The following is a 15143-nucleotide window of genomic DNA, read 5'->3' on the forward strand; positions in this document are numbered from 1 at the left end:
CTCTGGAAACTCTCTAGCTGCCTCACTGGGGCTGCCACCTCCTGTCCTTTGGCTTCAAGGATCTGTGGAGATGTCTGACACAGCAAGAACCCTGGGAACTTGGGTTAAGAGCTGCCAATTCTCCCCAGGATTACCACACAGCCTTGCAAAGCAAGACCACTCTAAAATCCCATTAGTCCTAAGAACAGTGGCTGTGGTCCATCAGATGTCATTCCTTGCAAGAAAGCCAGGCCCACAGAGGGAAGCCCTTTGCCCTGGGCCTCCATGGGCTGTCCCAGAAGCCCTGCAAACCCCACCCCACCCCAGAGCTCCACTTTACATGCAGAGACAGCAAGGTCTTGGCCGCGTCCTTCTGAAGCCTGGTGCCATTGAGGGGCAAGTGGCCGATCTGCTGGCCCTGGGCATAGAGCAGGAAGGTGCCCACAGATGGAGGCGTCACGTCAGGCCTTGGCGTGGGGCGCATGGTGGGTGGAGCGACCGTGGGTATACCTGGCCGTGGGAAAGCAGGAGGGGGCGGGAGAAACACAGGCAGGCGGGGAGAGGATGAGTTACTTTCTCACATCCCAGAGCCTCCAAATACATGAAAAGTTCTTCCCCCTAGCCAGATGTGCTCCAGATGTTCTTCAAAAGGAATCCTAATTTCTAGGGTTTGGGTTTTTTCCTTTTTTTTCAAGAATCAATTATGTAAATGACTGCCAATTATGAGGAAGGAAAGACAGCAAAACACTTCCCTCCAACAAAGAAAAGAAAGGATTTTTTTTGGTTGTTTTAGAAGAGGTAAAACCTCTGGGGCCCCAGGGTGACACTGTCCCCTCTCACCCCCAGTTGAGGAATGCTGAAATGAGTCCCAGCTGTACTAATTACAGTGACCACTAGTGACAAAACCAACAATAACTCCAAGCTGGAGTCCTGGGGGAACCAGATTATAAATCAACATGGCATTTAAAGCAGGGACTTCTCTGATTGACACAGAGACCCCCCTCCTGTCCCCAGTGTCACCTGCCATGGGCAACATCGCTAGAGAGATGCATGAGTGTCTGAGGGGAGCCGGGGGCCCTGACACTTACACGCAGGCGTGATGCCAGGCTGCGAGCGTGTGCCCTGCACCTCTCTGCCGTCCTTGTCCACGCACCAGCAGAAGTCGCTCTTTCCATGACACTGCAGGGGCGTGAAGTGGCCCAGATCATCGCACTGGGGCACATACTGGTCGTCCCTGGGTGTGCCACCGTAGTGCTCCAGCAGGCTTTCCTTCCAGCGCTCACAGACGGTCCGGGGCCTCTGGGTGGGCTCTGAGCAGATGGAGAAACAAGGCCTTTGATTGCCAGCCAAGGACAGAATGTAGCTGGAGGTCCGCATGCCTGACCTCTGGGCCTCCTCTGCCTCCCGTCCAGCAATGAGGCCTCAGCCCAGCCCCTGGGTGTTGGGCCAGGGGAGTGACTGTGCTCCAAGCAGGTCTCGGTGAGGTGAGAATCAGGACTCCAGCCTCCCCACACTGGGAGGATCCACCATCAAAGCTGGGCCACATACAGAAAGAGGAGGAAGCAAGATCTGCAGTCAGCTTGGGGAAGGGGAAGATCTCGCCAAGCCCTTAGGGTGCAACCCAGAGAGACATCCCACCTGCACCCTGGGCTCCTCTGCATTGTGCAGACTTCCTGGGGGAATTCAGTGGCCTGCATGATGCTCAGATGCCAACTGTTCTTTTGCGCTTGCTTCAGTCTCTGACATCCGCCACTAAGAAAGCCATCTTGAGCCCAGCCCATGTGCATCTCAGCATTGCTGAAAGCCAGGCAGAAGCCTGAAGCTGAGTCCCAGACAGCCCAGTTTCTAGAAGTCCTTCAGTCACCCTGCCCAAGGACTGTCTCAAAGCCAGGCCCTTCTCTGCAGGCTGTCCCCTCGTTCCTCCAGCATCCTCCCTTCCAGCCTCTCTGCTCAGGTTCCCTTCCTGACATCTGCCATGGGGCCACTGAGGCTCTGTCCCAAGCACAGGGGGTTCTGTCAGAAAAGACTTCACGGCTAGATGTTGAAACAACTTGTTCATTTACGATAGGGTTATCTAGAGAGGATCACTTAAATGAAAGAAAGAGCATTTTACTTCCTGCAATTGAAAGCCTAGGGTCTGCAGAACCACACTGCCAGTGTCCTTGTGCCACCATCGTGTGGATGTGTGAGAGCTCACCAACAAACACTAACCAAACCATGGTGCCCATCAACCTGCTCTTCTAGCCTTGCCAAGATCAGTTAGCAACACCCCCGTATCTTCATTGCCCATAGTCATCCTTGACCCCTTGCTCCTGCTCTCCAGATGGGATACGTCATCAAATCTTATTTCTACCTTCCAAACACATGGGGGATAGCTTTAGCGCTTCATACTTCCTGGTTGTAGGCCCTTCACACAATTATGCTGGGCCCTGCTCCTGGCTGTCCTCTTTCCACTCTCTGGGCCCTTTCTCTTTTTTCCTAAACCCCTGCAAACTCATCCAGAAGGCAGCCTGGTCCCTTTTAAACACAAAAGCACTTTATGCCACTCCTCAAAACCCTGCCATCACTTCAAAGAACAAAGAGCTATCACAAGGGGGCTGCAGCATGAATGGGAAGCAGGAGACTGGAGAATCAGATGCTCCAAGCCCAAACCGAGCCAGCCCCACTGCCAAGCCCCTGTATCTCTGGGGCAAGCAGATGCCCTTCAGCTTGCAGCGGTTACTCCTGGACCACAGGTAGGGAGGTTCTCTTTGCAACCTCATGGAGGCGGTAGGACACCACTGACCTCCTTAGCCATGTGAGGCTCAAGGAATCAGGAGAGAGAAATGCAACTTCCTCCAACACGTGCTGTCCCCTAAGATGGGATACTCCAGGAAAATGCACACCACTGTTTCCATTCATGCTCAACGCCGAACATCCGGCTTGGTTCCAGGGACCACCCAGCAGGGCCCATGTCTCAGTCTGGAATGCAGGCACAGAGCAGTCTGCCACTAGGAAATGAGTCTCAGATAACTGGTACGTGGGCATCTCTCTCATCCCTCACTGTTTGAAGCTATTTTCAATCCAGCCATGAATTTATCTCTCTTCTGCTTCTGCTTGGCAGGGACTTAAATATTCTGAAATCTTGGGCACAGAGTGTCTTTACCCTCTTCAAGTTGTCCCCATTGTGCAGACAAGACTAATCAGAACCTGTAGCCAAAACCAAACCAGTGCCAAGGGAGAAGTCTGGCCATGAGGAAGTCTGCACAGAAGAACGTGTCCCTATTTCAGCCCTTCACCCCTCAGTCCAGTCCCTGTCTGTGAAACATGACTGTCTTAACAAAGTACACAGAATCCGGAACCAGTCCGAATAAGGTAACATCGAACCATCTGGTTTTTCCAAATCCCATCTGGAACCAGTCTGGATAAAGTTAACATCAAACCATCTGGTTTTTCCAAATCCCAGATAGAACAGAACCTAGACTTTTTAAAGAGAAGCCATGAGTGAATAGGACTCCTATGTATTCTTTTTTATTTGCAGAATTTTTTCCCTAAAACTCAGAACAAAGAGGGGCCTAGCATCTCACTATGCGTCAAGGCCATGATGAATTTTTATCCATACAAATCTCAGAACCACTGAAGTCCTGGCCACAACAATTAAGATTGTTAAAGCATCAAAATTATTGGTAATTCTTGAGACCTGTTCACTCTTATAATCCATTAAGAGTTGAGAAAAGAGCCGGGCGTGGTGGCTCACTCCTGTAATCCCAGCACTCAAGAGGCTAAGGTGGGAGGATTGTTGCGAGTTCAAGACCAGCCTGGGCTACAAAGTGAGCTCAAGGCCAGCCTGAACTGCATAGTGAGAGTCTGTCTCAAAAAAGACAAAAAAAAAAAAAAAAAAAAAAAAAAGAGTCAAGAAAAGTATGATATTTCTAGAATCTTGTGCTGCAGTAAAAATGGATCTTTGAATACAAGCTTAGAGATAAAGGAATCTGTTTGGGTTAACAGAGTACCAAACCAATCCTTCTTCACAGAGCTCTTTCATAATAGTAATAATAATCATAATAACAACAACAACAGTTTATGCATCTCTGAACAATTCAGCATGGAGCAGAGAGCTGCCTGGGCAGCCTGCAGTTGGCATCAACACCAAGCACTTGCTAACTGTGCCCCACGCAATGGGACAAGTTTAGGTGATGACAAATGTTCACCTTCAACCTCTCAGGTTGGAGAACTATCACGCAGATTCCTTCGCCTCTTCTGAAGGCAGCAGAGGCAAGAGGGATCCCCCTTTGCCGTGCTGCAGAGGCTGCAGGGAGCTGGCCCTGGGGTTGGAGAAAACTAGCTGGACCCACCCACAGAAGTTTCAGTTATTTTTCCATCAGTAATAATGGAAAAATAATAATGTCATTACTCTCTGACATCTCTTACAGGGGCTTCAGCCTGGCAAGATAGTCAATCACAGCCCCTGGTCTGGAACTCAACAAGGGTCTCGGGGGCTGCAGTGCACCGTGTGACAGAGACCCCGCTGTGCACATCCATGTGTCCCAATAACATAAACACACGCATAGCTGTGTGCAGCTCCTCCAAGCGTTCCTTGGAGAAAAGAGGTCAACAAAGGATGGTGAGAGCCAGCCCCGCATCCGCACGGCCTGGGAGGGCTTACAATCTACCCTCGGGTCAGTGCCATTCTTCCTCTTCAGACCTTCTGATTCGGGGTACACAGTTTCTCTCAGGGTGGGATCACCAGGTGATGGTCCACCCGGGGTGGGATGGAGTCCAGGTGCCAGAGATTTCATAGCCATCCTGGTCCACATAACAGCAGAAGCCAGTGCTGCTGTGACACTGCAGAGGCAGAAGCTGCCAGCTCGCCATACTGGGGGATGTGGACCTGGGACCCAGGGTAGACATGCTGGGGCTGGCACAGCACTGCTGTGTTCCCAGGCCTCTGTTCCCAGGGGGGCGTCTTCCAGAGCCGGGGCAGAGAGAGATCCAGAGTAATAAAATGCACTCCAACCCATGTACCTTGACTAGCTAACATCAAAGTCTTTTAATATTGAGAAGCTCTTTTCCCTACAGCTGGAAGACAGCATGAACCGGAAAAATAGCAAGGCACTGGGACTTAGGAGTCCAGGATTCTTATTTTAGCACTGCCACTCTCTAGTTTGTCCCCAGTTCTCCCAGTACCCTATAAGTACCTAATACCTATACAAGGGGCCATCAAAATATATAGCAAATATTTACACTTAAAAATGTTGTTACAGCTGGGTGTGGTAGCTCAAGCTTATAATCCTAGTACTTGGGAGGCTGAAGCAGGAGGAATGCTTTGAGTTTGAGGCCAACCCAGGCTATAGTGAGTTCAAGATCACCCTGAATTACATGGTGAGACCCTGTCTCAAAAATAAATTTAAACATAAACATTTTATTACAGTAAGAGACACACTGCCATTAATACCCCTCAACTACTGCTCCTCACTTTATGTATCTCATCATTCTTGCCGCTTGCTGAAGAAGATCTGGAAGCTCTCTTTTATGAATGTCTTTACAAGGTGTGATTAAAAAGAAATGCAGTGACTTCTGGTGTGGTCAAAAACATTACTGTGTGTCCTCATCTACCTTGTTCACTGCATCTGGCACCGTGTGACTTCTAGCTCTTCCCCAAAGCCAAAATGACCATGAAAAGTAAACATTTTGTATCAGTTCAGGACACTGAGGCAGCCAGGACAATGCAACTAAGGACACCCATGAAAGAGGATGTCCAGAACTGCTTCAGAAAGTGACAAGAACGATGCAAAAAGTATGTTAAATCAAGGGGCAGGGAGTATTTTGAGGACGGACCACTGTCTTTCACTGTAATAATTTTTTAAAGCATCTAAACATTCACCACAGTCTCTGATCACACTGTTCATGTGTAAAGCAGCCCTGTCCTCAGGGGCCTAACTCGGACCAGGATTAGAAGGTGGTGCTATCCATGGTATCCACGGTATCCATGCAAACATCCCCAGAGACTTTGGAGAGCACAAGCAGATCCACTCAGTCCCTGAGCCACAAGACTGCAGTCTGAGAAGCCCAGGGTTAGTGGCTGTCACACCACACGGGGTGGCCCAGCTCCCCAAGCACCGTCCCCCACGGTACTGACCCCTGACTCACCAGTGCAAATGGCTGCTATTCAATAAGCTCCCGAGGTATTGCATCCAAAGCACACTCATCACAGCAAAACAGGAGAAGAGGAGGGGGAACCAGAGCTGTCATTAGGTAGGATGAGGGCGGGCACGTACCCCAGGCCTGTATGGGTGCTAATAGCTAGTCATGGGGAAGCAGGCAGCAGAGGGTTCCTGGGGGGCCTGCAAACTCCATCCACGAAGGCCCCAGACCAGGCTAAACAGAGCAGGGCTGAGGATCAGAGAACAACAGCATCAAAGAAGCTACAGAGGTGAGTGCCTGGGGTGGCCCCACAAACCTTACCATGTGTGCACTGAAAGCCGTCTCCGAGATACCCAGGTTGGCAAACGCAGGAGAAGGAGCCAGGGGCATTGTAGCAGGTAGCTGCCGGGTGACATCTGTTTTCCGCACATTCATCAACATCTGCAGGGGGCAGGAATGGGGACAGGAGAGAGGGAAGGAAGGAAGACATGACCTCACTGTCCACCACCCGTGTGACCACAGGGCTCAGCGCACGCCAATGGACAAGGGGCAGGAGCAGAAAAATGTCAACAGTTAACAGTAAGCTTCACAGGGAACATAAAGGCTAAGGTACACACAAGCTAACAGGTGACACTAAGTGTTTAGTGTAAGCCAGGCTTGGTAGCCCATTCCTGTAATCCCAGCACTACGGAGGCTGAGGCAAGAGGACTGCCATGAATTTTCACATACAAAAATATACTGCAGTATATTTCTAGAGCATCTTTTCATGTGCCATGAATTCCCGGAAGTTATTACCTTTAAACAAACCTTTGGACTATAAATCATTAATTTCCTTTTGGTAACATTACAATAACGATAAATATAGGGAACAATAGTTTCTTTCCCTTTCCACAGCTGACACCACCTTCCTATAACATCCACGCAGGGAAGCGAAGCGGCAGATGAGGCTCCGGAGGTTTTTCCACTGTGTTAGATGTGCATTCAGTCCTGCCTAATGGGAACCCCCACTAACCAGAATGTTCTTTATCTTCCACTTTTAAAAGAGAAAAGGAAGAAAATGGTACCAGTACCTTTGAGTTAACACATGAACAGAGAAAGCCTAAAGCTGTCAGGAATACTGCATCAATATGAACAGTTCAGGGCCCTCGGGGGGGTTATAGGCTATCTTGAAAATATTCATAATCGTATTCCTCAAGTACGAAATCCTGACACTTCAAGCAAAAGCCCTTGTGATCTTATTTACCAAAGTCAGCACAGGCTGACAGTGGCGGGTCACTCATCTCCAACACGCCCCTTCCCAAAGACAAGACACTCAGAATGGGTTTGTTAACACAATGCCCAGGGGATGAGAGGGACTCTCCTAAAGGCAGCTAGTCTTCCAGAGTAAAAGGAGAAACAAAGGGTCCAGATCTGACCTACACTTGATTGAAAACAAAACAAAGCATTATTCACCTTCCCATCTTATTTATTTATTGGTTCTAAGGTTTGAACCCAAGGACCTCATGCCAAGTTACACCCTCAGACCTCTTTATGTTTTATTTTGAGACAGTCTCACTAAGGTCAGAGTTGCCCAGGCTGGGCTCCAACTTGAGTTCCTCCTGCCTCAGGCTCCCAGAGTGCTGGGATCACAGATGTATGCCACTACGCCTGACTCAGCAGCTTTTTAAGAATGTGTGACTGGAAGAAGGCTGTGATGGGATGACTGGGGTGCCTGAGAGTGAACTGCTTCTCCTTACCACAGCTCATGGCAAAGACAGATCAGCCGGGAAGCCTGACACTCCCACCCCAGGGATGGATGTGAATGGGCTGGGAACAGCGGCCTCCCTCAGCCAGCCTCCTCTGACCTGGATATGCTCTTTCTAATGTTATCCTGCCATCTTAAACTGACCACCTTCCCTTCCCATGTGTGGACATGTGTGACATTACGCATAGGCGTTCTCTTCACAGAAAAGAAAACACTTGTAATCAGCAAATCAGTATTTTTGTATATCCTCTACCTCAGGGGAATTATATATATATATATATATATATATATATATATATATATATCAGTTTCTTTGAGTCTACAATAAATCCTCAAAGACCTATGCCATCAAGTCTAACACCACCCAGAGAGGTTCTCTTGGGGGAACAGCTGGCCTTCCTGGACACCCCCATCGTGTGGACTGAGTCAGGAAGTAGTTACTGATTTATCCGCAAGCTTAGAAAATAAGCCAGGTGTTCAATTAGATGCTCAGTTATGCAGAGACAAGTCAGTACTGTCATATTTCAGGGTGGGCACCCTTTGTCTTTTCAAAAGGACAGTTCCAGTGCCCAGGAGGGCAAAGCTGGTGACTAGCCAGGTCCTTGGGCCTGGAAATGACTGTAAAGCTGGCTGGAAAGGCAAAGTGACAACAATGAACATCCAGCCGAGTGCAGGAAATGAAGCCATTGACTGTACCTAGGCTAGAAGTGCTTCTAATAATAACAGGAACCCCAAGCAATGACAGGAAGCAGGAATTCCTGAGACACAGGGTCTATTTTAAGAGCCTGAGGAGTAGACTTTTATGGTTATACATTTTTACTAAGGGAGAGGGAATTCCCCAAAGCCACCAAGCTACTGATGTCACTAAAGCCCATGGCCGAAGAACTCTGAGCAGACTTGGAAGATCAACCTTCATCTCCCAGGTGCTATTGCCCAGTAAGGAGAAAGCCCTCAAAGAGACTGAAGATATCACTCACAGAAATCCCTGAACCTCAAAAAGGCAGGGCAGGGGAAGGCGCCCTGAATCACAGCCCCCAACTCTTACCTAGGAAGTTTGGACTCCAGCCAGCTGCCCCAGGGCCTACACTCAGAGCAAGCAATGGGGCAGGGTGCAGTCACCATGAGGTTGGAGGGGAGTCAGAGGAGGGGACTCTACTCTACTTCAAGGACGTTCAGCCCTTGGCAAGGCAGATGCTCTCCTTAGGTACCATCAGTGGAGAGATTTGCAGGGACTGATCGAAGACTAAGATTAAGGCGAGCATGGCCAAGGGACAGCTACCCCCCTTTACCATGCTGGCAATAAAAGTCAGGCATTTCCAGTACATGTTTATCATCCATTAAGCTCCCTCAAAACTGGTTTGGAAAATGTGCTTTGAAACTCTCCATTCTGACCTAATGCTTTTCTGCCTCAACACCCTTCCTGGTCTTAATGCGAAAGCAGCTGGACCCCAACCACTGAACTCCAGGTCCCACCACTCATTCGTTTTTGAGCCCAGTGTCATTTCCTGGTACCAACAAATTGTGATCCCATCAGGGACCCCAGTAAAATCACTGCTTTGGCCCAAATCCTTGCTGTCTTGCTCTCTGCTCACCGTCCAGACATCCTGCAGATTGTGCCCTTTGGCAGGTGACCCCTCTGAGATCTGTGAGTGCAACAAACTTCCTTTCCGTTTCCATCCTCACTTCTTCCTGTGGCCGTACCAGCTTCCCCACGCCTCATCCTACATCTATATGCTGAGCACAGAAAACCCCAGGATGAAGTCAGCACCTCCATTCATGCCGGTCCTGAGCGATGACAGCTCTGGGGAACAGGGCCATCTGCAATCCAGCCTCCTCCACTCACGCTCTCTCCTCCAAGAAGTTCCAGCTCAAGACAATCTGCTCTCACAGCAGCAAAGTCGCCAAGATTCATAAGGACAAACGTGCTAGAGATACATCCAGCTCACACCAACACAGCATCGAAATCACTCCAGATGAAGGAAGGCTGGAGAAGATTAATTCTACTTGGAGAAAAGCCTCCTGCTAGTGACTCAGTCCAGCCTGAAAGCCCAAAGCCAAGTGCAGCTTTTGTAGGAAGCGTGGTTTTGAAAAACACTGTAGCTGGAGGAAAGCCCACACTCCCTCCTACGGTTAGTTTGGTGGAGTAAAAGGGGGTGCGACTTGAGAATACACACTTCTCACAAAACAGAACCTCCATCCAAGATCCCTGGTCATCAAGACACATGTATACCGGGGAACAGCTGTAAATAGGAGCATACACTTACACGGGAACACACGGTAAGCTTGTTGTGCATTACTATCTTGATTACTCCTGCCTAATTTATGCAGGATTGTCAGAAAAATGACAATTTGTTCTCTACTTCCACATAAGCCAGCCACTCAGAAGGCTATCACATGGGACTAACTGTGAGAGGAGTGCCACAATGGCCCCCAGGGGCCCCTATCAGTGGTAGGTTCTTGTATAATCCCTCTCCTTTGAGTAACGTACTTGTAACCAGTACAATAAAGTGACTTGGATGAGAGGCCATCTTTGCAATAGTGACCCCCATCTTATAGTAGACTTCATCTCACCAGGGTGAATAAATCAAGCTGTCATGGTAGAGAAGCCCACGTGGCAAAACGGAAGACTGGCAGCAGCCACCAAGGAGCTGAAGTCTCAGCCCAACAGTTCCCATGCCCACTCATCACCAGAAGTATCTCTGGTCCCCAAGGTAAGCCCTGCCCACCAGGAACCCATTGGCAGCCTCTAGAGGGGTCCCAAAGCACAGTGCAGCTAACCCACATCAGCCACCTGACCCACGGGTAACTTATATGTTCTGGCATTGTTATACAGCAACTGATAGCTAATTGTTATGATTTAGATCTAAAGTGGCCCCCAATCCTCATGTGTTTGGAAGGTGACCGAATCACAGGTATGCTATAGCTGACTTGCTGTTAGGAAGTGAGGTCATTCTTCCTGTGTGATCCCTCTCTCTCTCTGCTTCTCATGTGCCACAGAGTGAGTAGTTTTACCTCCTCAAGCCCTTCCTGCCTTGGAGCCAGCTGATCATGGACTGAGAATGTGAACAACAATAAACCCCTCCTCCTGTAAGTTGTGGGTGTTGAGTTTTGTGTCCCAGTGACAAGAAAAATGACCAAGACACTAATACCCAGGGAAGCAACTGATGGGTGTGGTATATACAGTATTTTTATGTTTGTGAGTTCCAGAGATAAGGAGAGGACCAGAGACAAATAGGGAACATTGAAAATGACATAAGCAAGAGGGCAGTTACAATCAAGAATGCCAATACCCTAAAACTCTCAACCTGGAAAGCAGCCAATGTCAGGGTCCTGCTATGATCCCAGACAGTCACCAAAATCTTGTAGGACAAGAAGACATGAGAGAAGGTAAAGAAAATGATCCCCAAAATGATAAAAGCAAGAAGTACCCAACCTAAATTAACATTCTGATTAATAGTCAGCATACCTATGTTGCAGTTAATTTACACTATCTTGCTTTAAGCTAAGGACTAAATACCCTAAAAGCACCATCTCGGCAACTTGAGCAGCCAATATGAAATTCCACAGGTGAGATTTTTGTTTTCTGTGCCTTCTCGTTTCTTACAGCTGGCGGTAGCTTCGATGGCACTGTATAAATTCCAGCGGGGTGGGAAAAGCATTATTTCTACAGTCAGGCTTGGGTATGCCCTCCTGACCCCCACACCTTCAAAGCTGATCCTCCCTCTGTGAAGCATATATCCACTGCAGGTGGAGGGAGAGGAAGAGAGGAAGGGGAGGGAGGAAGGATGGAAGAGAGACGAGAAAGAGACAGAGGGAGAGCGAGACTTCGAGCAAGAAAGAAGGTAAAGGAAACAAAGGAGAAAGAAGCTCTCCAAATATAAAAAGAGATCATCACAACACACACTTTACTTCCCTCCCCCCGGAATCTTATCTTTAAGACATCATGCAGTATTTCCCAAGGTGACTAAACTAGAATATAATGTAATCATTCCAATTTAAGTGTTTCAGCAACAAACACAAGTGTGACACAAACACAGCGAATGTTGAATTTTAAAACTGTATTATAGAAAAGATACATTGCCATCAATCTCCCTCACAGTATGCAAAACACTCTCCCTTGCTTCAGACACACCCCATCTTCTTAGCAAAGTGTCTTTTACTGGGATAAGCTTTTTAAAAGTTACACATGTATGGTACCCTACGACTGCCCCTGATAGGAGGTGGTTGTACTCTTTAAGTGTAAATTTCATAAAACTAGACTGGTAGTACCTTAATACAGGTGTTTTATAGTAAGGCTACATAAACTAACAGTGGCGCACATCTGTAATCCCAGCACTTGGGAGGCTGAGGCAGACACCTGGCAGTCTGTACCCGCTGCCATGCACCTGACCCCAGGGCTGATGTGCTAAGGACCCTGTGATTCCTGAGATCTTCACAGCAGATCTCAGTAACACGGCCTCCCTCAGTAACACAGCCCCCCAACTTCTTTTCATCAGATGTTTGAGAGATGGAAAAAATGAGAGAGAAAGAACTTCATGTGCGACTATCCCTCCAGCTGAGCCCCAGCTCCAAGGAGCAGATGGTTAAAGCCAGCAGCAGCTCTTGGGAACTCGAGGGATGTCTTGTCCCAGGAAGTCATCCTGGGCCTCCCTTCCTGACTCCAGGGACGTCTTTTTCTCTTTGGGCAATGCCAAAGCTGTCTGAGGCAAAGGAGAGAGGTCCCCCCATCTCTGCGGATCTGTGCATCCAGCAGCCTCCAAGGTCCCCACAGCTGGCCCACAGATACTCACCAGAGCACTGGTATCCACTGCCAGTGTAGCCTGGCAGACAGGCACAGCTGAACGTGCCATCCCCGTGGTTAATACAGCGGGCCTGCCCCTCAGGGGCACAGTTGTGGCTGCCATCCTCACAGGGGTTGGGAGGAGGGGCGATCACTGGAAAAAGAAGGCCAAGACGTTCAACAGCTCAGTGTTCTGAATGACTGAGCCCTGCTCCTCCCAGACCACCCACAGTGTGGGCTACACAAACACCTGGGCTCACAGGGCCACAGTGGAAATCTCAGTTAGCAACCTTCATGGATGGCTGCTATGCATATAAAAATTTGTGAAGCACATATGGTTTTGAGGTTAAAGTACTAGGTGTGAAAAATCAGTCATCCAAACAGACCTTGACTAAAGTCATTCAGTCTACAAGCAACTGCCAATCACACACACACACACACACACAAACTCAGAGTGTCTATCACCACTGCCTCTTTATCATCACATTGACTTAAAATGTATATCTTCTCCATTACCATCTAGCTCTACTGGTGGGATGACCTTCAAATTCTAGTCCTTTTGGATCCATTTTAAGGTCCAAAGCCTGTTTCAGAACCATGGAAGAGTATCTTATGGATAAGGGTCTTTGGATCCTCATGTGAGACAAGCCTTCTGAATCAAAAATCTAGAACCTCCTTCTAAATTAAGTATTATGTAAGCTCTACCCAAAGCTGACATTCACTAGAAAGATACAACACAGCCTTGTTGGTCCTCTGAGAAGGTCCTCTCACACCTCATCACCAAAACATCTAGTTATGGGGAAATTGTTCAACAAACAGGGCTAAACTAAACCAGAGACATGGGTTATTCCACCATATGTGCTGTTTTCAGGAAAATCAAAGAGCAGAGCTTCTGGACAGCCGAATGAAAAAGCAAGTTTGAGCACCACTGTGATCAAAAGACAAAGCAATTTTGGTACTCACAGACACACATGCGCTGGTCTTCTACAAACTCATAGCCACTGCGGCATTCGCACCTGTAGCTTCCTGGTAGGTTGATACACACAGAGTTGGGGCCACAGCGATGGTAGCCCGTCGCACATTCATTTACATCTAAGAAGAAATAAGAACAGAAAAGTTGAAATCAAGGGTGCCAGAAGGACAAGAAAATTCAGTCTTCCCACTGCTAAGATGCTTTTATGAGACTTAAAAGTAGAAGGACTCAATAGGAGCAGGGTGAAGGGTTTCTAAGCAACAGGAATGAATGTAAATTGCAGGTGATCAGAAGTAAAAATTCAGCCGGGCGTGGTGGCTCACGCCTGTAATCCTACCACTTCGGAGGCTGGGACAGGAGGATGGTTGCAAGTTTAAGACCAGCTTGGGCTACAAAGTGAGCTCAAGGCCAGCCTGAACTGCATAGAGAGACCCTGTCTCAAAAGAAAAAAAAAAAAAAAAGAAGAAGAAGTAAAAGTTCATTTTAAGCATATGCAGCAAAAGCCACAAGGAGCTCATCCTTGAAAGACTAGTTTAGGAATTCTTTAGGTGTTTAAAATAATAGCTTTTTAGAAAAAAAAGTCCACCAACAAGTCTTTCTAATATGAAGAAATTTCTAGTTGCTTTTTGGGATCTAAGATGAAGAAAACAAAATGTCGGAAATGTAAAGAAACTGAAAACATGCCTTTTAAGGAAATCTAAGAACTACTTAGTCAAAGTCAAAATTATAAACCTTAAAATATCTGCGAATTGCAAAAACATGTTTCCTTTCTACAGCCTCAATCCAAAGCACAATATTTTAGTTTTTACATAATCGTATTCCAATTAACAGCTGCTAAAGTGTCCATCGGCGGCTATCAGAGACTGCAGCTACGTGTCGTCCCTACACATGAAGGTGGAGGTGGTAAAGGAAACACAAGGGACAGGCGACCGCCATGGTGGGTGGGGAGGGGCTCTTACCCTCGCAGCTCCGCCCATCGCCCTGGTAGCCGGGCGCGCATGCGCAGGTGTAGTCCACACCAGTTCCCGGGTGGCACCGAGCTGCTGAGTCACACGTGTGGCTCCCGTCGTAGCACGGATTCACCAGAATGGGCTCTGAGTCCACTGCATGGGTGGAGAGAAAATAGATGCAAGCTGGTGGGCTTACAGATGACATGCGCGGGGAAGGACGTGGAAAGAAGAACCCTGGAATTGCCTGCATGCACACGTGCGTTGTGTCACATTTGGGGACTACTAAATCATGCACATGCAAAGCTCGACTGGATTATCTGCACCTCGGGTTTAAATTCCAGAGTGGTTTCCTTTTGCCTGTCCTGTAGACGAGTTTTTCTTGCTTTTGCTAGGTTCGTATCTAGGGAATGAAAATATCCAACATCTGCTTCCATTTAAAAGAGCTTTTTCTCTATCTGCGATGATTCTCAGGATAACTGTTTCCCAGGTAAGGACAGTCAGTCAGGGACGTGGAGAAAATCACCCAAAGTCACACAGGAATTATTTCGACAGGGACTCGGTATTCAAATTTCTGGTTCTAGATTGGGGATAGTC

The 15143-nt window shown here is 48.0% G+C and overlaps 1 protein-coding gene across 1 annotated transcript in view; it reads right to left on the minus strand.

The window, feature by feature from the left end:
* The window catches only part of Nid2 (nidogen 2), a 57268-nt gene that overhangs the window by 8920 nt on the left and 33205 nt on the right, over positions 1 to 15143 (minus strand). Inside the window, exons 9-14 of the mRNA XM_013154658.3 lie at positions 14559 to 14702; positions 13590 to 13718; positions 12637 to 12780; positions 6424 to 6543; positions 1068 to 1289; positions 320 to 489 (exon numbers count right to left, since the gene is read on the minus strand). Coding sequence (XP_013010112.1) covers positions 320 to 489; positions 1068 to 1289; positions 6424 to 6543; positions 12637 to 12780; positions 13590 to 13718; positions 14559 to 14702 — 929 coding nt within the window. The remainder of the gene's footprint in view (positions 1 to 319; positions 490 to 1067; positions 1290 to 6423; positions 6544 to 12636; positions 12781 to 13589; positions 13719 to 14558; positions 14703 to 15143) is intronic.

Source organism: Cavia porcellus, unplaced genomic scaffold (genome assembly GCF_034190915.1).
Source record: "Cavia porcellus strain 051 isolate PalLab524CR breed Dunkin Hartley unplaced genomic scaffold, mCavPor4.1 scaffold_1, whole genome shotgun sequence".
Lineage (NCBI taxonomy): Eukaryota > Metazoa > Chordata > Mammalia > Rodentia > Caviidae > Cavia > Cavia porcellus.